Source organism: Bufo gargarizans, chromosome 7 (assembly GCF_014858855.1).
Source record: "Bufo gargarizans isolate SCDJY-AF-19 chromosome 7, ASM1485885v1, whole genome shotgun sequence".
NCBI lineage: Eukaryota > Metazoa > Chordata > Amphibia > Anura > Bufonidae > Bufo > Bufo gargarizans.
In genome coordinates, this window is record NC_058086.1 from 20,519,668 (window position 1) to 20,547,110 (window position 27,443).

The 27,443-nt window shown below is 42.6% G+C and overlaps 1 protein-coding gene across 1 annotated transcript in view; it reads left to right on the forward strand.

The window, feature by feature from the left end:
* Nucleotides 1-27,443, forward strand: part of LOC122944114 (inter-alpha-trypsin inhibitor heavy chain H3-like) — a 64,020-nt gene that overhangs the window by 11,041 nt on the left and 25,536 nt on the right. The window contains exons 3-10 of the mRNA XM_044302347.1: nt 67-206; nt 8,368-8,528; nt 10,457-10,492; nt 13,982-14,005; nt 15,936-15,968; nt 22,864-22,977; nt 25,810-26,011; nt 26,692-26,864. Of these exons, the coding sequence (XP_044158282.1) occupies nt 67-206; nt 8,368-8,528; nt 10,457-10,492; nt 13,982-14,005; nt 15,936-15,968; nt 22,864-22,977; nt 25,810-26,011; nt 26,692-26,864 (883 nt within the window). The remainder of the gene's footprint in view (nt 1-66; nt 207-8,367; nt 8,529-10,456; nt 10,493-13,981; nt 14,006-15,935; nt 15,969-22,863; nt 22,978-25,809; nt 26,012-26,691; nt 26,865-27,443) is intronic.

Here is a 27,443-nt window from a genome sequence, read left to right on the forward strand (position 1 = left end):
ATCAGTATCTATGCTTCTTTATTCCCAGTATTTTGGTAATGTGAGTCAATGTTGTATTTGTAATAGGCGGATGAATCTAAGAAATACACTGAAAATGCTCACGTTCAAAGCGAGGATGATGTGAGCAAACAACAGAAATACATCTTTGGTGACTTTACGGAGAGACTCTGGGCATATCTAACCATACAGCAGTTATTGGAAAAACGGTAGGTGAATGGCTCAAGTAAAGTAGTTCATATTTCAGCATTTTTATTTTTTTAAATATATAAAAGCCTTCTCAAATTGGAAACGCCAAAGAAGGGTGAGGCAAGATACTTTGAAAACTTTTGACAGATCCAAAGGGTAGGCCCAGTAGTAGCCCTATGAAACTTCACTTGAGGAAGAGAGCCACGAGTAACATATAGAAAAACTCCAGGGGGATCGGAGAAAACCTCTCTATGAGGGGGGCACCATAGCAGAACTTTGTATGTGTCTCTGCCCCACCAAATTTTCCAGTATGCGTGCGTCAATTACTCCCAGTGTCACAAACTTAACTGTCTGGGCCCCAGCGGTGATATCTCCAGCTTCAGTGCGACCATACCGGGAAAGGCGGGCTGAGTTGCCACGTCCCCTGTTGACGCAAGCGTGCATGTGTTGGAGGACATTAGCAGTGGGTTGATTGCTCAGCTATAGGGATGAGCGGACCCGTGGATGTTCGGGTTTGCCGGGTTCGGCTGAACTTTGGGTCAAAGTTCGTGTTCAGGACCCGAACTTGACCCAAACTCGAACTCGGACCCCATTGAAGTCAATGGGGACCCGAACTTTGATGCACTAAAATGGCTGTAAAATAGTCATAGTAAGGGCTAGAGGGCTGCAAAAGGAAGCAAAATAGGGGTTAGAGCAGGACAATTGTCCTGCAAACAAATGTGGATAGGAAAATGACTTAAAATAACATAGAATAGAAAAAAAAAAAAAATCTTAAACTAGGAGGCGGAAGTCAAAGTGGAGTAGGAGGTTGAGGAGGCGGTAGACGTGGTGGTGTAGGTGGAAGCGGCGGTGGAGGAGGAGAAGATATCCAAGACTGTTTTTTGTTTTATTTTTTTATTTTTTCCTTTTTATTTATTTATTGTTTAAACATTTTGGAAACATTGGGAAAATGGAAAAGAGAATGCAAAGAAAAAGTGCGTTGCAGTATAACTGGCTGGGTGCAGCCGGTATACTTGTCTATTCAGCACAAGGTACAGACAAGTCCTGTGGGATCCATGCCTGGTTCATTTTAATGAACGTGAACTTGTTAACGTTGGCTGTGGACAGGCAGTTGCGTTTGTCTATGATCAGCCCGCTTGTAAAAGTCTCAGTCTCCACCAGACAGAATGACAGCATTTCAAAGGCCAGGAATTTGGAAATGCTGGCATTCAGGGCAATGGATCGATAGTGGGTAGGGGGGTATTTCCTCTTTCTCTTCAGTTTTTTGGGATGGACAGCTGAACGCTTTCATGGGACATTGTGGAGATGCTTTGTGACGGTGGAGGTGGTGGTGTTGCTGCCACATCCTCTGTTTGCAGAGTGGCAGGTGCCACTGTCACTCCAGAGGGGGAGGAAGAGGCTGAGACTGCAGCAGAAGAGGAAGCAGGAGGAGCCTGAGATCTTTCGTGGTTTTTGAGGTGTCTACTCCACTGCAGCTCGTGCTTTGCATTTAAAAGCCTGGTCATGCAGGTTGTGCTCAGGTTTAGAACATTTATGCCTCGCTTCAGGCTCCGATTGTAAGGCGTGCAAACCACTCGCGTCTTGTCATCAGCACATTGTCTGAAGAACTGCCACACCAAGGAACTCCTTGGAGCTGGCTTTGGTGTACTCAGTCCCTGGGTGTGGTGGGCAGTAGCAGGCATACTGGCTAGGGGACAGCCACTCTGCTTTTGCACCCTGCTCCCAATTTTACTGTGCGACTGGCACTGTGACCACTACCTCTTCCTCTGAACTGCACACATCACTCGCATGACCTTGATTCCATGTGGGATCTAGGACCTCATCATCCTCCACATCATCTTCCACCCACTCTTGCCCTCTGTGCTAAAAGGCACACTGCAGAAAGCCGCAGCAGTTGGTACCTGTGTTTCCTCATCATCAGAGACGTGCTGCAGTGGTCCTCCCATGTCCACATCCTGAAACATAAGTGGTTGGGCATCAGTGCACTCAATCTCTTCCACTTCTGGGGCAGGGCTAGGTGGATGGCCCACAGAAACCCTGCCAGCAGAGTCATCAAAAAGCATAAGAGACTGCTGCATGACTTGGGGCTCAGACTGCTTGGCTGATTTGCAATGGGTGAGGTGAAAGACAGATGCCTATGGGCTGCAGGAGCCAACTCTGCGCTTTCAGCAGGGGGCCGGATGGGAGATAATGTGAAGGAACTGGAGGCACTGTCAGCCACCCAATCTACTACCTCCTATGCTTGTTCTGGCCTAACCATTCATACACCGGTATTCGGACCTACAAAATAACGCTGAACGTTTTGCCGCCTACGTGCACCTAAGGAAGGTGTTTCATTTGGGAGTGTAGCTGTCACAAATCAACCACGTCCTCTCTCTGCAACAGGAGCTCTACCAACACCAGCAGCACCACGACCAGGGCCACGTCCCTTATTTGATTCTCTACTCATTCTTTGAGGTCACCCACTATGCAGTACAGGTGTACCTCACATCAAAAATGGGTATATGTCACCCACCGATCTAACAGACGGATTAACTATATTATTTTCCTTGTCATGGATGCAGTGCAGGTGTACCTCATACAAAAAATGGGTATACAGTATGTCACCCACCAAACTAACAGATGGATTAACATATTAATTTCCCTGTCATGGATGCAGTGCAGGTGTACCTCACACCAAAAATGGATATGTCACCAGTGACTGGGGTGCCTAAGGTCCATCAGTAAAATTTATTTTGGGGGCCCACCGTATGGATACATTAAAATATTACCTGCTAACACAGCAGCAAGATGCTGCCAGGTGATTTAATATGGGGGTCCCTGCAGCAACTTTGAGAAGGTAGGTCCTTGGGAAAAGAGAATACTGGCTAGCTTTCCTCTATACCTAGAAGTCATCTCAGCTCTGGGGAGTTTCTTTAATAATCTATCAAGTTTTTTATATGAACATAGGCTGGTTGAGGTGCTGTACATTGAATATATGTATGTAGTGCAGTGAGTCTACTGTGTTATGTGCCATTTGTGCAGGGGGAGGGAGACTAGGGGCCCACCTGGCTCAGGGGCCCACCGGGGGATTCACCTGTACCCCTGTGGGCCAGTCCGAGTCTGTATGTCACCCATAGAACTAACAGACGAATTAACTATATTAATTTCCCTGTCACGGATGCAGTGCAGGCTTACCTCATACCAAAAATGGGTATATGTCACCCACTGAACTAAAAGACAGATTAACTATTATATTTTTGTGTCAGAGGTACAAAGACAGTGCATTGCACCCACAAAAAAATCACTATAGGTCACCCACAGAATTTACAGCCAGATTAATTATTATATTTCTGCGTCAAGGGTGCAAAACTGGTGCATTGCACCCACAAAAACACTATAGGTCACCCACAGAATAAATAGCCAGATGAGATTCCTTACACTCTCCCTCACTTTAGCTGCCTGCTTCCTGTCCCTGCACTACTCAGAGCTGATGGGCGATGCTACACGTAATCCAGCTTGTATAGAGGCTGGGTCACATGATGCACTGGCCAATCACAGCCATGCCATTAGTAGGCATGGCTGTGATGGATTCTAAGTGCCCACAGCTTAAAGGATTGTTGATTGGCTGCCCTGCAGCTTTTCAACAAGCTTTATTAAATGCCCGAACACCGAACTTTTGCTGCAAAGTTCGGGTCCGGGTACTCAAACTCGCAATGTTTGGTACGGACCCAAACTTTGCAGTTCGGGTTCGCTCAACACAACTCAGCTGCTCTATTCCTGTGTGTTGTGTTCTGACTATTGGAATGCCGAGTCCTGACTTATCGGGTTCTGATCCCGGGATTCGGTGCTTTAAACCCCTTCCTGGCCATATACCACTGCCAGTGATAGGTTTTCACTCCCTAGCTGTGCTCCCAGTTCTGTTCTTTGTGCGTTAGGGCTTATTGGCTGTGTTCCTGCCTACTGTGCTGATACCCAGGCAATGCAGAATGTAAAGAGCAATACCCCAGGTTTCTGATGAGTTTAATTGTTGTTTTTAACTATGCCTAAGACATTTTAATTAAAAAAAGTAATTAAAAAGTCGCCCTCTGCCTCACCTGCTTTATACTACTTCTATGTCAGAAAAAATGGAAATGGTGCTTCATAAACATAGCGCTCGTTCCCAAACATCATATTTCTATATATTTACACAAGACAAACTGGCATAAATACATGATAAATCTCCTGGTTTCCTTATATTACAATGCTGTCTGCCTGTAGCCAGGAGTTTAGGCAGATACAGTTGACACCTATAAGTCAACTTTCGACCCTTTACGTGGGCCTTAAAAAATGACTTGGATATTAAATAAGCCAGCACCTCATCTGCAGAGATCTGTTTCAGGGTGTTTGCCCCTCATCAGTGCAGAGCAGAGAGTACTGGCTTAACTGGGTTTGAGGCCAAGTCAGGATTTGGGGGATACTATTTAAAGGCCCATTTAAAGGGTTGAACATTGACTTATAGGATAGCTGCCTTACATCTGGTGGCATTAGAGGCCGAGCCTAAGAGCTCATTTGCATCCCTTTCTTTCCCAGAATTCCACAGGAACTTGTATGGCCTATAAGTCTCCTTACGCGATTAAGGCGCTCTCTCCTCAAGGAGAGATAGTACCCCCCAAATCGAGGATTGATTGACATTTTGTGTAACTTGTAATATATTAATTTAAATCTCTGCTCTTTCTGGGGTTATGAGTCCAACGGGTGCAGTGACCCTCTGTCTGTCAGCTTTCTCTGTATAAACACAGAGAAGTTGGTCCATAATTAACTCCCACTGGAATTATACAAACCGGATTCCCAAAAAGTTGGGACACTAAACAAATTGTGAATAAAAACTGAATGCAATGATGTGGAGATGGCAAATGTCAATATTTTATTTGTAATAGAACGTAGATGACAGATCAAACATTTAATCCGAGTAAATGTATCATTTTAAAGGAAAAATACGTTGATTCAAATTTTCACGGTGTCAACAAATCCCCAAAAAGTTGGGACAAGTAGCAATAAGAGGCTGGAAAAAGTAAATTTGAGCATAACGAAGAGCTGGAAGACCAATTAACACTAATTAGGTCAATTGGCAACATGATTGGGTATAAAAAGAGCTTCTCAGAGTGGCAGTGTCTCTCAGAAGCCAAGATGGGTAGAGGATAACCAATTCCCACAATTGTAAGGGATCGCCTCTTATTTGGGGGTCATTCTCACAGATACGACTTTAGGACACCAGGTTTCAGGTCCAAACCATGCATTTATTGTGCACACTTCAACCAATACAGGTTATCATGAAGTCGCAGCTTCACCTAACACATGTGACATCCACATAAAATAATAAACACTTGCCCGGCTAGGCTCTAACTAACACAGAGTTTCCTGACTCACCTAAGTCCTTGTTCACACCCTGTGAACACGTGCGGCTTTCTCAGCCAATGTCCCACAGCCTCCTGGCTGTACAGAGCACAGTACGCCCACTGCCTCCAGTCCAGTGTCTCAGCACATAGGGGGAATAGTGGTCTGCCAGCCCTCCTGGCTTGGACCACACAGAGCCTCCAGGCCTCTGTCCACAGGCAACACACTGATTACTTCCAGCTGGTCTCACCTGTGGTGGAATAGGGGTGTGGACCAAACTATCCACCCCTTCCTTGCCTCTAACCTGTGTGAGACCTGTCACTGTCTCACACAATGTTGTGCAGAAAGATAGTAGAGCAATATCAGAAAGGTGTTACCCAGCGAAAAATTGCAAAGACTTTGCATCTATCATCATCAACTGTGCATAACATCATCCGAAGATTCAGAGAATCTGGAACAATCTCTGTGCGTAAGGGTCAAGGCCGTAAAACCATACTGGATGCCCGTGATCTCCGGGCCCTTAAACGACACTGCACCACAAACAGGAATGCTACTGTAAAGGAAATCACAGAATGGGCTCAGGAATACGTCCAGAAACCATTGTCAGTGAACACAATCCACCGTGCCATCCGCCGTTGCCAGCTGAAAATCTACAGTGCAAAGAAGAAGCCATTTCTAAGCAAGATCCACAAGCTCAGGCGTTTTCACTGGGCCAGGGATCATTTAAAATGGAGTGTGGCAAAATGGAAGACTGTTCTGTGGTCAGACGAGTCGCGATTCGAAGTTCTTTTTGGAAATCTGGGACGCCATGTCATCCGGATCAAAGAGGACAAGGACAACCCAAGTTGTTATCAACGCTCAGTTCAGAAGCCTGCATCTCTGATGGTATGGGGTTGCATGAGTGCGTGTGGCATGGGCAGCTTGCATGTCTGGAAAGGCACCATCAATGCAGAAAAATATATTCAGGTTCTAGAACAATATATGCTCCCATACAGACGTCATCTCTTTCAGGGAAGACCCTGCATTTTTCAACAAGATAATGCCAGACCACATTCTGCATCAATCACAACATCATGGCTGCGTAGGAGAAGGATCCGGGTACTGAAATGGCCAGTCTGCAGTCCAGATCTTTCACCTATAGAGAACATTTGGCGCATCATAAAGAGGAAGGTGCAACAAAGAAGGCCCAAGATGATTGAACAGTTAGAGGCCTGTATTAGACAAGAATGGGAGAGCATTCCTATTTCTAAACTTGAGAAACTGGTCTCCTCGGTCCCCAGACGTCTGTTGAGTGTTGTAAGAAGAAGGGGAGATGCCACACAGTGGTGAAAATGGCCTTGTCCCAACTTTTTGGGGATTTGTTGACACCATGAAATTCTGATTCAACATATTTTTCCCTTAAAATTGTACATTTTCTCAGTTTAAACTTTTGTTCCGTGATTTATGTTCTATTCTGAATAAAATATTAGAAGTTGGCACCTCCACATCATTGCATTCAGTTTTTATTCACGATTTGTATAGTGTCCCAACTTTTTGGGAATCCGGTTTGTAAGTCCAGAATGCAAAGAGAAAACTTGTTATACTAAATCATCACCCACAAAACTGTATTTCTATCATCTCAGCTTACATTGTTCTATAACGTGATGCCTGCAAATACGGCAACATGTTCATTGTGAAAGGCTAGTTTTAAAGGGGTTTTACCACCACTAAATGTTTTAATCACTTTTGTAACTGACTGTGTTATAAAAAAAAAACTCTCCAGTTGTGAGATTTTCCCTTTGCTTTTATTATATTGGTGCCCCTGGTGTTTAATCTATTTTGTGATGTGCCCGTCCACCTAGTAAGCTGGATGAATATAGTTGCACATGCTTTGTTCCATCCTTCAACTGTCCCCAGCCATATGTACTGTTAGAAGCTGTAATAGCTACATGGATAGACATGCAGCAGAAAGGACATGCCCCCTGAGCTGCTAGTCTGAAGAGAACCTAGAAGAGCAACTGGAGCAATGACTGAGGAGAGCTCTGGATCCATGTGAGGTACAGGACTGGTTCTAACTTAATTAGAAAGAAGTTATGAATAATAATGTCTGATTTAAATTTTTACTAAGTATTATAAAGGGCACATGAAAAAATGGCGCATACGGACGAATCACATGATTAAATGCCAAAATGTATTAATATCTGAAATATGATCACAAAAAATGTTAAAAACCATTTCAAACAATGTTACATTGTCAGACAAAGACCCAAATACATGAATGTATAATACTTGGTTGTAGTCCTTTTGCACATGAGCAGCACCCTTGTTTTCAATAGGTTAGTGATTGTGCCCACTTTCTACTACTCTTACATTGATTTCAATTTTTACATAAGTCATGGCATAACCCCTTTAAGTATTTTAGTATTTTTTAATATCTATTAGCATGAATGGTTTTTGCACTGTATATATTATGTTATATGGCAAGCAAACATGATTAAGGGCTGTATTACACTCGCCGATTTTTCGGCCGATGATCGGCAACGAGTGTTTACATAAACGCTCATTAATGATCATCTTGCAGTGTAATACTGCAATCGTGCTGTCTAATAACGATCTGCTGCTGGCAAACAACTAGGCAGTGTGGGGATGAACGATGGCATAGCGATCGCTCATCCCCATGCTGCGGAGGAGATCCCTGCAGGTAATATCAGCGGTCTCCTCTGCCAGCTAGCAAGCGAATACCGGGAGGGAACCCTTCCCTCCTGACAATCACTTGCTCAATTGGTCTGTCTAATACAGGCATTAGTGTCCACTGTAGATCTCTGAAACTATTTTACTTAATTTAAGGCTTTATGCAGACCCATCAGAGAAAGCAAACCTAACAGCGCAAGCGCTTGATCTGTCCTTGAAGTTCAAGTTTGTCACTCCTTTAACATCAATGGTGGTTACAAAACCAGAGGAAAAAGACAAGGAAGAAGAAACATTAATTGCTGATAAATTTGTGGACGGTAGGAACTTTTCATATAATCAACAATATCAAAATACAGTCAGTAACCTAAAGGGGTGTTGTGGTTATGTCAAGTTATCACCTATGCAGAGGATGGGAATAACTATTAGATAAGGTGTGCGCACCGATAAGAATGCTGGTGCTGGTCAAGCATGTGCTATGCCACTCCATTCATTCTCTACGGGACTTCTGAAGATTAAGGAATACAGCAAAAGATGAGACTAGAAAAGTCGATTTTGTGGATCTTTTGCCCCTTAAATAAGGCACACAAAGCTTGATTACTGACAAATCTATCCTTTTCAAGGAAGAATGGTTAGTGTAAACCATGGATGTCAAACTCATGGCCCTCCAGATGTTGCAAAACTACAACTCCCATCATTCCCTGATATCTGTAGTATGCCCAGGCATGATGGGAGTTGTAGTTTTGCAACAGCTGGAGGGCCATGAGTTTGACATCCCTGGTGTAAACCATGCCTCAATGCAAACAACTCTTAAAAGACCTCAGAAGACATGTAACAGAGAACTATTAAGCTGGGAAACATTACAAAAGCATTGCTATAGACTTGGGTGTACAGATGTAGTAGAGTGAGCACATGCTTAACTAGACATGTTAACTAAACTAGTTGTGTCAAGCCGACGCCTTCATTTGCTTTACAATGGCTTTTGTTTTGGGATATCACGATGAGTTAAGAAATTTGAGTTGAGTTTGAGTGTCAACTCTGCTACATCTGTACATTAACCCATGGTTAGACAAACGATCTACAAATGGACTGTTAAAAGATATATCGTGGCTCACCCATATCTGTTTTACGGTTAAGGTGCTCTGTTTTTTGGATGATTCACCTATTCATCCTGTGTAACAAATGTATATTCAAAATTCTCAATAAAAACAGGCACTCACCATCTGGTATAGTCTAAATTGATATTTTACTCGATATAATGGTAAATTACATAAAAATATACATAAAATTCAGCATTAAAATACACTTCGATATATTTCAAAACAATATAGTATCCATTGAGTACTGTCAATATGCTGTGATTGGCACTTCCTGCTTGCTATTGGTTACAATTTGGGGATATATCTTGTGATACCCTGAACCTAGTGCCTGGATATCCTTAACCTAGGTTAAGGGTATCCAGGCACTAGGTTAAGGGAATCACAAGATATATCCCCAAATTGTAAACAATAGCAAATAGGAAGTGCCAATCACAGCATATAGAAAGTACTCAATGGGTACTATATTGTTTTGAAATATATTGAAATATATCAAAGTGTATTTTAATGCTGAATTTTATGTATATTTTTATGCAATTTACAATTATATCGAGTAAAATGTCAATTTAGACTATACCAGATTGTGAGTGCCTGTTTTTATTGAGAATTTTGGATCTACAAATGGAGTTCATCACCCAAATCACACAACTAAATCAATAGCCGAACAAGAATATAATTTGTGTTTTGGAATGGCCAAGTCCAGGCCCTGACCTTAACCATATGGAGATGCTGTAGCATGTGCTGAAGATGGCTGTGCATAACAAGGCCTCCCAGAAATATTGATGAACCAAAACACATTTACAGGGAAGAATGCTCTAAACGTTTGGTTTATTTTATTTATTTTTTTAAAAGATATCAATTGCATTATATATTAGAAACAATACAATTATTCCATCTTTTGCTATCTTTGTCTTATATTCAGCCATTGTATTAAAAATACTGGGACAGATTTACTAACGCTGTCCAAAAGCAGGGCTGTGGAGTCAGTGAGCCAAACTTCTTGACGTTGAGAGATCTAAAAGTTCAGCTGGTTCCAGGGGATTTATACTATAAATTAATGGAAACTACTCAGTTTTTAAGTTTATGTTCATGTATACCAACATTTCTTTACATACACCCTTTAATATTTCTAATGTTTTCCTTTTTTACAGGACAAACATCATCTTCGCATGTTTCACAAAGTCAGAGTAAGATAGCCTTTATCTACGAAATGTTAGTGCAATCAACTAGTAATGTATGTGTGTGACCTCATTTTCACTCTGTGTTCTGTTTACACACAGCAACCATTTCAATTAGATGCACTGTCATCATTGAGAGATTTTATAGATTCAAACCACCAAATTAATCAATAACCTTACACAATGTGCCACTAATTAAAGTTAATTAAAATAGCAGTGGCTACGGGGCCCTACGCCACTGGGGGCCCGTCCGAGCCTGTTGATTTATTTTATTTTTTTACATCCACTTGCCGGCCCGTCCGTGTTCGGTCCGCGGCCCGGCTCGGGCCTGGCTGGGGACAGGGAGAAGGAGTCAGGAGAGAGCAGGGCAGTGAGGGCACGACGGGGCCGGGCAGCAGATGAGAGAGGCCGCGGTGGAGGGGGTCGGGCCGAGGTCACGGGGGTGTGTACTATACCTGGTCCTGGAGTCTAGGAGGGAGTGGCCTCAATTCCCGCCACAGCAGTGTCTGAGACTGTTCAATAGTGAGATCACAGCATCTAAATGGTCAAAAACCCAGACGCTTGCGCTTCTAGGGGTGTTACCGGCATCCTCTGTGGCCAGTGAGGATACCGGTAATTGATTTGAAGCATTCAAATGGCAATTCTTATTTTGGCCAACATAAGCAATAAACAAAAAAAAGTTAAAAAAAACTTTGAAAACAAAAATGTAAAAAACCCTGTACATATGGGGTATCGTAATTGTACTGACCTAGAGAACGCTGTGGGAACAAAACCCGTAAAACAGTGGAATTACATTTTTTTCCAATTCCACCCCATCTTGAATCTTTTTTACTGCTTCCCATTACATGGTATGCCATAATTAATGGTGGCATTAGAAAGTACAACTTGTCCCGCAAAAAATAAGCCCTCATACATTTATGTGAACAGAAATATAAAAACGTTATGGCTCAAGGAAGATAGGGAAGAAAAATGAAAACAAAAAAACCTCCGGTATTCTAAGGGTTAAATCTAGCTGTATAGTGCTTGATTCGGTCAGAATTTCTCAAAGTATGGTCCGAATTTCTCAAAGTATGGATTCACACAAAACCAATTTTTTTATGGTTCATGTCAGGCAAAGTCACAGAAAATAATGCACTATAATAATAGATGCAAACATAACATATGGACTAAGCCCTCACTCTAATGATAAAATCTGAGACTCTTAGCCAATACATTTTGATACAAAAATACATCTGTGCTCACTAGGGATGAGCGCAAATATTCAAATAGCGAAATATTCGTACGAATATTACAACTTTGTAAATTCGCGAATATTTAGAATATATCAAGATATATTCGTTATAACGAATATTAGTTTTTTCTCCATCTGAACCCATTAGTCATATTAGTAATTTACTTTAATATCACTAAATTAATGCTAGTAATTTACTATCACAAATTTTGTGATAGTAAAAATTACTACTATCACTAATGGGTTGGCTTGGTAGAATTGTTGAATATAGCGCTATATTCTCTATCTTCGTCTATTCGACCAAGCCAACCCAATAGCATACAGCCCTTATGCGACCCGATTCACTCACATATTTAAGATCCGATTTATCACATGACATAAACTATCTTGCATAAAGATTCTCATTACTGATTTCTAATTTTCCTCTTTATGTAAGATAGTTTATGTCATGCGATAAATCGGCAATTACACAACTGTGCTATTGGTTGGCTATGGCTATGGCTAATAAGTGTATTTTAAGAATATTCGCTATATTGCTATAACTTCGTTTTTTAGAATATTCGTAATATTCTAAAAAACAAAGTTATAGCAATATAGTGAATATTCGTAAAATACACATATTAGCCTAGCCATAGCCATAGGAAAGTTGCCTTATACAGTTAAAAGAAAATTCACAATACGCGAATAATTAAATCGCATATTATTCGCGATAACTAGAATAATAACGAATATTCGATTTCGACGAATATATCGAATATGGCACCTCCCGCTCCTCACTAGTGCTCCCCTGCCCAGCGCCAAGGTTGTCTCAGTTCAAGCAGGTCCTATGCTAAACCTACCTATGCCGTTCTGCATTTGAAGGAGTGGCACCTTCAGGTGTGAATGCGCTCCTACTCTGGGAGTAGCATTCATGTGCACTTTTGCCCCACCTCTCTAAGAGGCGACCTTGATTAAGGTGCTACATATGGGTGTGTGTGTTCCTCCTCTCACCGGCTGCTGATGCACATAGAGGTAACTAGGAGCAACACCTATATGTGCAGGGTATGTGCTCGTGACCGTAAATGCATAACGGCATAGGTAGGTTTTGCGTTGGACCTACCTGAACTGAGACCACCTTGGGGCTGGGTAGGTGGGCACAGATGTATTTTGATCGAAATGTATTGGCTAAAAGTCTCAGATTTTATCATTAGAGTGAGGGCTTAGTCCATATGTTATGTTTGCATCTATTATTATAGTGCATTATTTTCGGTGACTTTATAAATGTAGCCATGTTCATCCGCAACATTCATTATCATATTGTGCAGGATGTTTTATATCTTTTTTTCAGTGATTCATGTCAGGCAAACCAACAAAAGAGAGAGAGAGAGAAAGAATAGATGGAATCTCTGGTTGGGTACTAGTTCTATTATGGAGACCAGTTGATATAGATGATGACCATTGTAGGCTATACAAGCTCCTCTTGATTTTTGGGGAAAATATATACAAATTATCATAGTAAAACATCTGCTGGCATCATATAGGTTTAGGAAAGCTAATTTGAATATATTTCCCAGAAATCCAGAGGGGTGTTGCCTGGCCTGCAATACTGCGCACGTGTACTCGGCATACTAGGGGCTCTCCATAATAAAAAAGAGTATCCCCTAGAATATATATATATATATTATTTTTATTTATTTATTTTTTTTGAGAAACACACATTTGTATACTTGTCTCTTTCACTCACATATCATCTCTATCTCTTTTGGGACAAATAAAATTGACATACTTGAAATGAACCGAATCTTACCTGGTTCACTCATCTCTACCCAGTTCCAGCTTTCAACTGCCACTAGCTGCAGCAGACAGGACATGCCCTCTAAGAAAGAACACAACCCTTAATCTGCCAGCTTGAAATAAATTTGGCAGAATAATTGGAGCAATGAATGGGGAGATAGATCTCTGGATCTATTAGAGGTACAGGGCTGGTTCTAGCTTTGTTAGAAAGAGGTTATCATGTACTAGAGTATGCATTTTCATTTTTACATTATTTATCGGATAAACCCTTCAAGTATTCACAGCACTAAGATGAGTACTATATAATGAGATCAGTCAAAAGCAATTATTCTGCTACACAGTTTCCAAATAGCAGCCAGTTGGGTTGTTTACATGTACTGGACAGAACCGAAAAACAAATTTAAATTTGCAGACTGAACCATTGCTCATCAATGGTGGAGCTTCAATATAATGAGTTGGTCAATAATAATGTGCTTTTTTTTATTTTTCCCTAGCGCAAATCGTTTCATATAAGACAGGTGAGTCTTTTATTTTTATTTTTATGTTCTTCGGCTTTAGGGGCACAGGTCCGCACCAAATGGGTTGTTAGATCCAAGGTTTGGCAACCCCTTTAAAACTGGCTATATGATTTTAGTTAGTCCAATTTTTTTTAATGAAAAGTGGGCTTCACAATATAATGTTTGTCGTGTGTGTGACACTGTTGCATTGGGTTGGACTTGGGTACATCTGCAGTGTTTGCATGAAGTGCCACTTTTTTATTATTGCATTGTACTTACCGTACATACTCAAGTATAAGACGAGTTTTTTGGCACATATTTTTGTGCTTAAAAAGCCCCCTCGTCTTATACTCGAGTCTCGATTTGGCCGACCCGAAAATGCCACTGCAGCGAGCGGCCCGGCCGGCGCGTGACTGACGTCACTTAGTAACGCTCCTGCTTCCTGAAGTGGGAGGAGCGTTACTAAGTGACGTCAGTCACGCGCCGGCCAGCCAGCTCCCGCTCGCTGTAGTGCATTCATCGTGACAGTGAATACAGAGGCCGGACCTGTTATCAATAGGAGAGAGCTTGTTTTACACACTAGTAAATTACTTTACACACAAAGCCAGTTATGTGCGCAGTTTAGGACACATGAGGGGACACATAGGGCCATGAGGGGGACCAGCATAAGATGTTATATGTCTTATGCTGCCCCCCCCCCCCTCATGGCCCTATGTGTCATAGCACATATCCCCATATCCACAGATCCACCCCATAACAGGGTCCTCCACAGATCCACCCCATAACAGTGCCATCCACAGGTCCCCATAAGTGTCCTCCACAAATACCCCATAACACTGTCCTCCACAGATCCCCCACATAACAGCGTCCTCCACAGATCCCCCACATATGCTGCATTTCCCACCCTAGTCTTATACTCGAGTCAATAATTTTTCCCATTTTTTGGGGGTAAAATTAGGGGCCTCGGCTTATATTCGGGTCGGCTTATACTCGAGTATATACGGTATTTTAAAGAGGTTGTCTCATGAAAAATATTCTACAGTTTTCAAACCAGCAACTGGGCCTGAATTATTTTGTAATTCCATGTAATTAAAAATTTTGTATAGTCACTGAGTTATTCAATAAAATATATCCGTATAGCGCCACCTGCTGTTTTTCCTTATCTCTTTGTCCTGCTCACTGAGATGGCCGCACATGCTTTTTTTCATCCTTCAACTGCCTTCTGAGCTGTGATAGGGAGAGCTGAGACACGCCCCCTGAGCTGTGATAGGGAGAGCTGAGACACGCCCCCTGAGCTGCAGACACTCCCCTTGAACGTTCAGCTTGATATAAATCTAGCAGCGTAATGAATGTGAGGATCTCTGGATCCATAGGAGGTACAGGGCTGTTCTAGCTTTGTTAGAAAGGTATTGTCATGGACTATATGATGTCTAATTTACATTTTTTACATTGTTTGTGGGACAACCCCTTTAAGCTAAAAATCTTTTTTTCTATTCGTCTTTATTAAAAATATGGCTTCCTTTTTTGTGTAAGTAGCTAAGATGCTGTAGTAGCAGCCTATGGATTTTTGTCTTTTCCATCATCTGGGGAGCAGACGGACTCCTTATTTCTGTTCTCTGCCCTTATAAAAACGAATTATAGCTCAGTTATTCTCAAGAATGTGGTTTAAATTAAATAAATATATAAATATAATTTTGACGCTTTAGATGCCGTGATCTCACTTGATCACGGCATCTAAAGGCTTTAATTACCGCGATCTGCATTATTGCTGGTAGCAAAAGGGTTAAAGACCATCACAGTTTCCAAATAACAGCCAGTTGGGCTGGTTACATGTACCGGACAGAACTGAAAAACAGATTTAAATTTGCAGATTGAACCATTGCTCATCAATGGTGGAGCTTCAATATAATGAGTAGGTCAATAATAATGTTTTTTTTTTTTTTATCCCTAGCGCGATTAATTTCACATAGTCCTCCAGCTTTTGGTAAGTAATTCTTTACACTTCTAAAAACAACATAACGCTTCGCACACTCATGGGCATATTTCAGCATCATACAACTGCCAAGATTTTGATAGATTTATACACAGGATTACTATATAAAATGTAAATATCCCTCAAACAAGTTGTGAAGTTCTGTAATTGACTAAAGGGGTTGTTCAGCTTTGGGGCCAACAACCCCTTTGGTCCAGACCTGTGCACCTGAACATGAGAAAAGGAAGACTCACCTGTCTGCGGTCCTGCTGCTGCTCCATTTTGGGCCACTTCTGGTCTTTACAGACCAGAAAGCAGCTGTGTCCTGTGACCATAGTGGCCAATCATAGGTCTCAGTGGTCCCAGAAGCTTAAATGGTGCATCACTGCTGTGACTTAGTGCTCAAGCCACTGTTTTCTCTGAGCCCTGTGACTGCTTGGTCCTGGTCCTATAGGGATCGGAAGCAACCAGGAACAGACTAGCGGTGGGACCATGGACAGGGGAGTTTTCATTTTTTTATGTTCTTCGGCTTTAGGGGCACAGGTCCGCACCAAATGGGTTGTCAGATCCAAGGTTTGGCAACCCCTTTAAAACTGGCTATATGATATATGAAATACTGTAGTGTAAGTGTTCTTAAATAAATGAGTTCCCTTAATAAATATGGTTGTTAAAGGGGTTATACGGGACATATCTTTCTTTTAGTTAGTCCAATTTGTTTTAATGAAGAGTGGGCTTCGCAATATAATGTTTGTCGTGTGTGTGACACTTGCATTGGGTTGGACTTGGGTACCTCTGCAGTGTTTGTACACACTTTTTTAATATTGCATTGTACTTATTTTAAAGAGGTTGTCCCATGAAAAATATTCTACAGTTTTCAGACCAGCACCTGGATCTGAATTATTTTGTAATTCCATGCAATTAAAAAATCAGTATAGCCACTGAGTTATTCAATAAAATGTATCTGTATAGCGCCACCTGCTGTTAGTTTTTTTTCTCCTTATCTCTTTGTCCTGCTCACTGAGATGGCCGCACATGCTCATTTTTATCCTTCAACTGCCTCCTGTGCTGTGATAGGGAGAGCTGAGACACGCCCCCTGAGCTGTGATAGGGAGAGATGAGACACGCCCCCTTAGCTGCAGCAGAAAAGACCCTCCCCTTGAACTTTCAGCTTGATATAAATCTAGCAGTGCAATGAATGTGGAGATCTCTGGATCCATAGGAGGTACAGGGCTGGTTCTAGCTTTGTTAGAAAGGTATTGTCATGGACTATATGAGGTCTGATTTTAATTTTTTACATTATTCGTGGGACAACCCCTTTAAGCTAAAAATCTTTTTTTCTATTGGTCTTTATAAGAAATATGTGTTCTTTTTTGTGTACATAGCTGAGATGCTGTAGTAGCAGCCTGTAGATTTTTTTTGTATTTTCCGTCATCTGGGGAGCAGACGGACTCCTTATTTCTGTTCTCTGCCCTTATACAAACTAATTATAGCTCAGTTCTTATCTTACTGATAAGAATGTGGTTTAAATTAATTATATAAATATATTTTTGACGCTTTAGATGCCGTGATCTCACTTGATCAAGGCATCTAAAAACTTGAATTACCGCGACCTGCATTATGTACAGCGCTGGTAGCGAAAGGGTTAAAGACCTCTTGGGGGACATATTGTGTGGTAAAAATATATTTAAGTACAAGAAAAAAATAAAAAGGAAAAAGTGCAAAATAAAATTGTTCACTGTTCCTCAACAGTCTTATTTTTTCTATTTTAAAAATAAGTAATAAAGTGAGTATTAAAATAAAATATATAAAAAAAAAATACAAATAAAAGGAAAAAAAAGGAAAATGTGCAACATAAAAAAAGTCAGCGTCCTTCAAAGGTCTTTGAACCAAAAAAGTTACAAGTGTTTGAACCATGTGCGCTAAATCACAAAAAAGTGACTGGTCATTAAGGCTTTTTCAGACCCGGTCATTAAAGGGTTAACCAATAAGTGCTTTCCCCACTAGTAAGGCCTCATACACATGACGTACCGTGTTGTGTGGTCCACAAAACGCAGATTCCAGTCATGTGTGTTCCGCATTTTATGGAACGGAGCATAGTATGTGCAACGCACGGGTGGGTCCTGGGCTCCCTTTAAGAAAAAGTTTTTGTTTTGTTGTGACGCCATTTGCATTTCAGCCATGAGGGACTGAGTCCCCCTAAGTAGATGGTATTGGTATGGGTACCTAGGGTAGGAATGCCAGAATGGTGTAGGGGGACCTAATGTCCCTTAGTGGTGTAGCACTTGTCATGGTGCTCCTACCTGGATATGCTGGAATCCCAAGTGTTGCCGTCCATTGCAGAAAATGTAATGATTGAATGGAAGGAGGAAGAAATAAATTGGAGTCCAGACTTGGTATAACGTTGAACAGCAGCTTTACTTGAATAAACTTTCATCAGAGAAGCAATCTTCAAACTTTATCTTGGTAACTAGCGGACTTTGGCATAAATTCTGGCAGGCGAACACATTCAGGTCTGCTACATCAGTTACTCTTTGGCTCTGCTGTGCTATCAGGATTAAATAGGAACTTTTCCTTTCGGCTGTAGTCTGACTCTGTCTTTATCTTTATCCAGGGGACTATACTTCCTGGCTTCTGAGGCTCTTTGCTCTTTTCTATTGTTCCAGCAGAGCTGACGGTGCTCTGCTGGCATTAGCAGGCCTCGTCCAGCAGGGAGAAGCTCTCTGCAGCACAACCTCCCCTGGCAGGGGGCACTCCTGAACTGAACTTCCCTAACTAAACTCCTCCCTCTGACTAAAGAGGGCTAGAATGAAAATAAAGGTTTCATTCTAGGTAAACTAATACTGCCAATGTGGTCGCCATCTGCTGGTGAACCAGGCACATTACATCAAACACAACAATTGCATAGAAATACATACACATATCTTGCAGGATCGGGAAATAAGTGCACATGATGACATTATGTTAACCATAGTGGGGAGACGTAAAAGGTGGTAATGCCACTCTGGGGCGTTACATATGTGCATGAGCCCTTAGGGAAAGTGCTTACTGGGTATTGCAGGGCACCTACAGTATTATCTGGGGGGGCAGGAGGTGGTAAGAACCAGTGAGCGCTGTCCTCTGCGGTAAATGAAAGCACTCAATTTTGAATAGCAGGCAGGAAGGAAATGTCGCCACTTAAATTAAAGGGGTTTCCCATTAAAAAAGATTTTTTGACAAGTTCCTGTAACATGGTCCCTGAAACAGAAGATTCATAATTTCCTGTTCCACAACGCTCCCAATATCTCCATCTTCCGGTCCAGAGCACCTCTCCAGCAAATGACTGACTTCAGCAGTGCAGCGCTTCTTGTGGCCACATAATCACTGAATCCAGTCATTGGCTGGAGCGGAGCAAGTGACTATGCCCATAGCGAACCAGATGTAAACAGGGTCAGGATCGGAAGATGATGAGAGCGGGAGCGTCAGGGAGCAGGAAAGTATGAATCTTCTGTTTCAGGGCCATGCTGCAGGAACGTGTTAAAAATATTTTTTTACCGGGAAATATCTAAGTTCCTATTAGGGTCCATTCACACATCCGTAGAATGTGTCCGCACCCGTTCCGCAATTATCCGGAATGTGTGCGGACCCATTTATTCTCTATGGGGCAGGAATGGATGTGGACAGCACAGTGTGCTGTCCGCATCCGCATTTCCGGAGCGTGGCCCCGAACTTCCGGTCCACGGCTCCAGAAAAAAAATAAAACATGCCCTATTCTTGTCCGCAACTGCGGACAAGAATAGGCAGTTCTATGGGGGTTCCCGGCCGGGTGTATGGCGGATCCGCAATACACTACGTATGTGTGAATGGAGCCTTACACTGCACAATATTCGGGACAATTACTGGGAACAAGTGTTCATATATACGCTCATTCCTGATATCTGGTCGGCTGATTTGCATATTATATCAGGATGAAAGATGTACGATAATCGTCAGCACATCTCCCTGTGTAATCCGGAATGTACTGCCAATAATCAAGAGAACTGAATGAGGGAGGAATGACTGTGGTAGTGATCATTCCTCCCCATTCACTTCGCATCGGCCTGTGTAATAGGCTGGTGCAAATGAGCACTGATTAACTTTTTTCTTTCTTTTTGCGGCCCCTTGAAATAGAGCAATGTGACCATGGGGCCCCCAGACCAAAAAAGGTTGGGCACCCCTGCTTTAAAGGAATACTATGTGTGATGTGTGTAGATTTTTAGGTCATTTTTTTTTTACAATGCACAACGCATGGAAAATAACGTTTTAGTTGGAATGCAGATTCTGGCAAAAATAAATTATGAAATACCACTGCATGCAGTGGTTGGTAGTTCTTACGAGAAAATGCCAGTATTCACCACATTATAGGCAGGGCTGCATCTACCATGAGGAGAGATGAGATGGCCAACCTATGCAGAATTTCTGTATATTGTTTCATGGTAACAAATAGTGGAAAAGATCTGTGCAGCCATAATCCTTTCCATTTAACACCTGCAGTGTTTCTAACCATCATCATCATCATTTATAACATCAACATATTCTACAGAGATTGCTTCCTGCTAGGAGGGGGAGTTCCTGTTAAGAGACAGAGGAGAGAGGAAGCACACACCAGAGCTCTTGCTCCTAAAGAGGATTCTCCAGAGAGAAGACATTCTCAAGCCGATACTTGAGAGGAATCAGACAGCAGAAACCAGCATTAAAGACATTGCTGTGAGGTGTGAGACGGCAGCTGGGACACACATCACCCAGAATATTACTAGGCCAGTACTATGGTACATTAATGCCAAATTGCAGCCATCCAACCTGCCTCCATAGTCCTTACTAGTGCCAGAGAATTGCACTTGGAAATTGCTGTTTATGAAAGTGTCACGGACACTCCCTTGACAGGGGCCAGGAGATCACAGCGACTGGCAACACGTGGGTAATCTGAATGGTTCCTTGGGGATCATTTGTGTCTGTGTTGTTTTGGTAATGACCACACCTCTGGCAGGTATTGTTGATTTGGTCATTTAACTTCCCCTATTTATTACTGCTTACCCCTTCTAGGGGTGCATTTTATAGCTTCAGTTTCTGGACTCTGGGCTAGCTGAGAGTGGGTGATTCTGTGTGGCTGTCTACAAGAAACATTAAGTTGAAGGTACCTTCTTGGAAGTTGGGTCCAAGATTTATTGGTCATATAAGATCACTGCTATAATTAATCTTGTAGTATTTCGTCTTGAACTTCCCCAGGCCCTTAAAATTCATAATGTATTTCACAAATCTTTGTTAAAGAGATATGTTGAACCTTTGGAGCTGTCTTCCTTGCCACCTGCTAGTGTCATGGTAGACGGTAGTTTGGAATTTCAGATCGCCAAGATAATCGTCTCTCTTCAGAATCTTGTCCACTGGAAGGGTTATGGACCTGAGGAGAGGATATGGGTACCGGCATCCAATGTGAATGCCAGTCGCTTGGTGAAAGCCTTTCACAAGTCTAACCCGGATAAGGTTGGTCCTGGGTGCCCGGAGGTCTCCCGTAGAAGGGTGGGTACTGTCATGGATACTCCCGTGACAGGGGCCAGGAGATCAGAGAGACTGGCAACACATGGATTAATCTGAATGGTTCCTTTTGGATCATTTGTGTCTGTGTTTTTTTGGTAATGACCACACCTCTGCAGGTGTTGTTGATTTGGTCATTTAACTTCCCCTATTTATCACTGCTTACCCCTTCTAGGGGTGCGGTTTATAGCTTCAGTTTCTGGACTCTGGGCTAGCTGATTGTTGATTCTCAGTTGAGCTCCTGGTGCTTCCTTTACTCCACGTGAAGTTAAGTGTCGCGTTTCCTATTTGTATTTTGTGTGTTTTTTTCCCCTATCTGTTGTATCCAGGCCGGAGGGAGAATCCTGTTCATCCTTCTGGTGGAGGAATAGGTTGTCTCAAGTCATTTCACTATACCAGGGCCCTACAGGGTGGGTTAGGGCTCTAGGTTCCTGTGTATAAACTTTCCTACCATCAAGGTCAGTTCATACTGATAGTTAGTCAGGACTTAGATTAGGGTTGTTCTAGAAGGTGACCTTCTCCTTTACCCTAGTTTCCAGGCCTCCTGTGCTCGGTGTGGAGTATTCCACCCACCCTGCATCCCTGACAGAAAGTATCAGAAGTTAAATTTGGCACCTACTACAAAGACTGTTCTGTTTACTTCTGGCCTCTTTCTTCAAAATTACCTTTTCACTGCACTGATCCCTATGGACCAACGGCTTGAGGGAGTACACTGTGACACAACACTTCATAAGGGCCACTATCACACCCATCCTCTGCACCGGCTCCGCAGGGTACGCTGCACCATCACTTTATGATCAATAGGGGTCTAACCCCTGCCAATGCTTAAAATGTAGCACCTCTCCATTCAAATGAATGCATCAGGGTGCCATTTCCTGCATAGACAGGTGGCCAGGAGTGCCCAGAGGTTGGACCCCTACAATCATAAAGTGAGTGCATATGCTATTTTTATACTATCACTTCATAAAATGGGAATACTCTTTGACTATTTTTATTTATTTTATGCACTTATATAGCGCTACCATATTCCGCAGCGCTTTACAGACTTTAGAATCCAACTGTCCCCAATGGGGCTCACAAGCTAAGTTCCCTATCAGTATGTCATTGGAATGTGTGAGGAAACCGGAAAACCCACGCGAACACGGGGAGAACATACAAACTCCATGCAGATGTCTTTCTTGGTCGGATTCAAACCTAGGACCCCAATGCTTCAAGGCACCAGTGCTGACCACTGAGCCACAGTGATGTCACCTCCATGTATATGATGTAATTGTATAACTGTATTGTACCTGAGCTCTCTGTTTCTCAGCAATAACTTTCATAATTGGATATTCTCCTAACTGGATATTTCTATTAACAGTGGATTCTGACCCTCATTTTGTGATAAATGTTCCACAAAAGAATGACGTACTGTGCTTCAATATTCAGGAGAAGCCGGGTGTGATCCTGAACCTTATTGAGGATAGACAACTAGGTATGTAATGAAACCTGACAGTCAGGGCTCATGCACACGACCGTATGCCCTCCGAGACATACGGTCCGTGAGCGGGCCATATGTCCCGGAGCGGCATACATCGTGCGCACGGGAGCACACAGCATCATAGATTACAATGATGCTGTGCACATCGTGCTGCCTGCCGGACTATTGTCCCACAATCATATGATCTTATGAATGCGGGACAATTGTAATCTATGATGCTGTGTACTCCCGTGCGCATGATGTATGCCGCTCGGGGACATATGTATGGCCCCCTCACGGACCGTATGTCTCGGAGGGCATACGGTCGCGTACATGAGCCCTTAATGCTTAAAGTAGTTTACAATATAGCAAAAAAAAAAAACATCTGAAGGCAAGGAAAATGTGATAAAATAACAAAAGAACTTATACTCACCTGATAAACCCCACTGCTCCAGTGCTCTGTGTATCTGGCTGCAGCAATGACATGCCCATATATTTACGTAACCACTGCAGCCAATCACCAGTCTCAGTGGTCCTGTGTCATGCTGCAGCAGTCATGTGTCTATACGGGCATGTCATCTCTGCAGCCAAATACATAAGGACTGGCGGGAAGCACTGAAGCTGCAGGGGATTTAAAAAGGTTCTCCGAGATTTTCATCTGTGGATAGTTCTGTGGAAAGGTCCTCAATATGAGATCAGCAGAAGTTCTACTCCTAGCACCCCCAGAAATCCGTTGTTTGAGGAAACCGCAGTGCTCAGCAGAGCTCTTCTGCTTGGTATTGCAGCTCAGTCCATTGCACTTGAATGGGACTGAGCTGCCCCTAGGCCATGTGACCAATTAATGGGAAATCACTGGTCTAGGAAGAGACCTAAGCTCTCACACAGCACCGCAGCCTCTTCATACACTTGATCGGTGGGGGTTCCAGAAGTCGAACCCCCACTGATCTGGGATTGATTACCTATCCTGAAAATAGGCCATCAATATCAAATTATTGGAGAACCCCTTTAAGGCCTCTTTCACACTTGCGTCCTGGATTTGCTCCGGATGAGTCGCGGGTGCATTGCGGGAAAACCGAGCGAGTAGGCACGCAATTGCAGTCAGTTTTGACTGCGATTGCGTTCCGATGTTCAGTCTTTTCCACGCAAGTGCAATGCATTTTGCAACCACGTGAGAAAAAACTGAATGTGGTACCCAGACCCGAACCTGGACTTCTTCACTGAAGTTCGGGTTTGGGTTAGGTGTTCTATTCATCTTATTATTTTCCCTTATAACATGGTTATAAGGGAAAATAATAGCATTCTTAATACAGAATGCTTACTAAAATGTTGCTTGAGGGGCTAAAAATAAATAAAAATTAACTCACCTCATCCTCTTGTTCGCGCAGCCAGCATGTCTTCTTTCTTCTTCTTTCAGGACCTGCAAAAGGACCTTTGATTCTATCTTCATTCAGCAGGACGTGCGCTGATGTTACCACGTGGTGAGCACGATTACGTCATCAAAGGTCCTTTTGCAGGTCATGAAAGATGAAGAAAGAAGACGATGCCGGCTGCGCGAACAAAAAGATGAGGTAAGTTAATTATTATTATTATTTTTAACCACTAAAGTAACATTTTAGTAAGCATTCTGTATTAAGAATGCTATTATTTTCCTTTATAACCATGTTATAAGGGAAAATAATACAGTAAATTGACTTTTATAAATTTATTAACATCTTCTCCTAGCAACCATGCGTGAAAATCGCATTGCATGCACATTTGCTTGCGGATGCTATGCGATTTTCACGCATCCCCAATCATTTCTATGGGGCCTGCGTTGCATGAAAAATGCAGAATATAGAACATGCTGCGATTTTCACGCAACGCACAAGTGATGTGTGAAAATCACCGTGAAGTGAATGGGTCCGGATTCAGTGCGGGTGCAATGCGTTCACCTCACGCATTCTACCTGCGCAGAATTTTCGCCCGTGTGAAAGGGGTCTTACAGGTGAGTGTAGGTTGTTTTCTTATGTTATCCAATTCCAAGTCTTCAGCCATTGTTAATACCTAATAAAGCCACTTTAAATATTCTTAGTTTGCGATTTATGGGTCAAACTTGTACTTAACCAGTATGTAATCTGAAGACAGTGCTCCATATCCCTCAACATAATGCAAACCGTTTTAGGAATATAGAACGGCTTTTGAGCTATATCAGTTATAGTGCACTGACACTAAGTAGAAATTGTTTTTTTGTGTGTAATAATTAAATTGTCTGCAACTTGGAACTCATGGCCCTTTATTTGACACTTTGATATACTCCTTGGTGTCCTCTACCACAGTGTTTCCCAACCAGTGTGCCTCCAGCTGTTGCAAAACTACAACTCCCAGCATGCCTGGACAGCCTTTGGCTGTGCGGGTATGCTGGGAGTTGTAGTTTTGCAACAGCTGGAGGCACACTGGTTGGGAAACACTGCTCTACCATATAAAGTTGGTCTGCTGCCAAAATGCTCTATATCCCCGCTTTCATGAAAACTGCATTATTCCCCTTTCTTGTTTTAGTGACTGCCTCTCACAAACTCAGTTCTCAGTGTCTGCCAATATCCACCAGTTAGCTCAGTCAAAAAAAGTGGCCCCTTAGTAGGTCACGAAAAACCCATACTTTCCATTTTTCCAGGAGGTTCAGAGTTCCCACCCTCAGCCCCCGAAGTATTATTTACCACAGTAGCCTCTTCCACTGTTTCCAGAGCCTCCCATCTATACTCTGCACTATTCTGTTAAAGGAGTTTTCCCACTTTACACATTGATTGCACATCCATACAATCTCCCATAAAAGCTTGATCACACCCCATGAATCCTCCATGTCTTTTCTAGGTATTGCAGTCAATGGGGAACTTATTGGAAACAAGAAAATCAATAATGTCATATCAAATGAAACCTATTTTGGAAGATTTGGAATCGTAAACAGAGAGATGAAGATAGAAATTGAGGTGACCACTGACAAAATCATAGTCCTGAACCATAAAAACAAGAAAACGTTCTCATGGCAGAAAACAGGCTCTATAAGCAAGGAAGGGTAAGGAACAAAATAGTGTAATATTCCTATAGGCGATCTCTAATTTACAACCCTTTTTTTAAGAAGTAAGATGCAGCAGTGATCTGCTGATTGATTCCGGTTGTGCTCCATGAAGTTGCTACCACCCACATGGGTCTTCATTGCAAAGTCATCTGGTCCACTTAATTGGTTAGTCTACTGTAAATGTTTGTTCACTTCTATGTAGGGCAAGGGCTCCTGCACACGACCGTGTGCCGGCATTGCCCGTGCTGCGGACCACAAATGCACTTGAGTAGGGTAGGGTCTGTTACCTGCATCCGACAGTCCGCACCACAAAAAAGTAGTGCATGCATTACTTTTTTTTGTGGTGCGGAGGCTTGTACAGAAAACTTCTGATCCAAGCCTCCATTCCGCACCGTATCTCCCGGATTTCAGACCAATTCAAGTAAATGGGTGTGCATCCGTTATACAGTGTGCACACGGCCGGAGCCCGTATTTTTCAGACCCGCTGTTTGCGGGCTGCAATACGGGCATAGCTGGCACATTGGCATGTGCATGAGCTCTAAGGTGGGAAGACCTACTTGGATCCCTCTTCCCCAAGCTGGTCATTTGAGAAGTAGCCAGAAGTAGCAGAAATTATGCCATACATTTCAGGTGAAATAATCTGTATCTGTATCATTTCTATATTTCTACTCTTCCAGGTTTAATCTGGTGGTGAACAAAAGAAGTAATGTGACCTTGTCATTTGGAGAAGGAGCAACATTTGTTATAATTCTGCATGAAGTTAGGAAAGGTCACCCTCTCCACAGGGATTTCTTAGGTTTTTATACATTGGATGATCATACATTTTCTAAAGGAGTCCATGGACTGCTAGGTAACATTTAATTCTGTATTATACAGGCAGAGTGTATTCACACATTGCATATTTGATGAGCATTTTTTTGTCGAAGTTATTCATGCTGTTCTTGAGCCAAGATCAAAAGTGAATTCAATGGGAATGGAAAAATACATACCGTATTTTTCGCTGTATAAGACGCACTTTTCCCCCCCCCAAAAGTGGGGGGGAAATAGCAGTGCGTCTTATACGGTGAATGTAGCCGATTTTGCTTAGTTTTCAATGATACACCCGCCGCGATGCCGTGCGGCGGGTGTATCAGCTGTGAGGGAGGAGGGGCTGGGGGCGGCATCTGCATTTATAATGACAGCGGGGCCCGTGCAGTGACTGTATTCTACTACACGGGCCCCGCTTACTGTATAATCATATCCCTAATAGTTAATTGTTGTGTGCACTGCATGTAAAAGCATAATGAGCGATAATGATGAGCGCTGTCTATTACTTACAATTAGAAGCACTCGCCGTTCGTAGCAGAGAGGAGGGAGGAGGCAGGAGGCAGGCCGGGAGGACGGGCGCTGGCAGTGTGAGTCATACGTCACGCGCCTGCGCAGCCTGCTT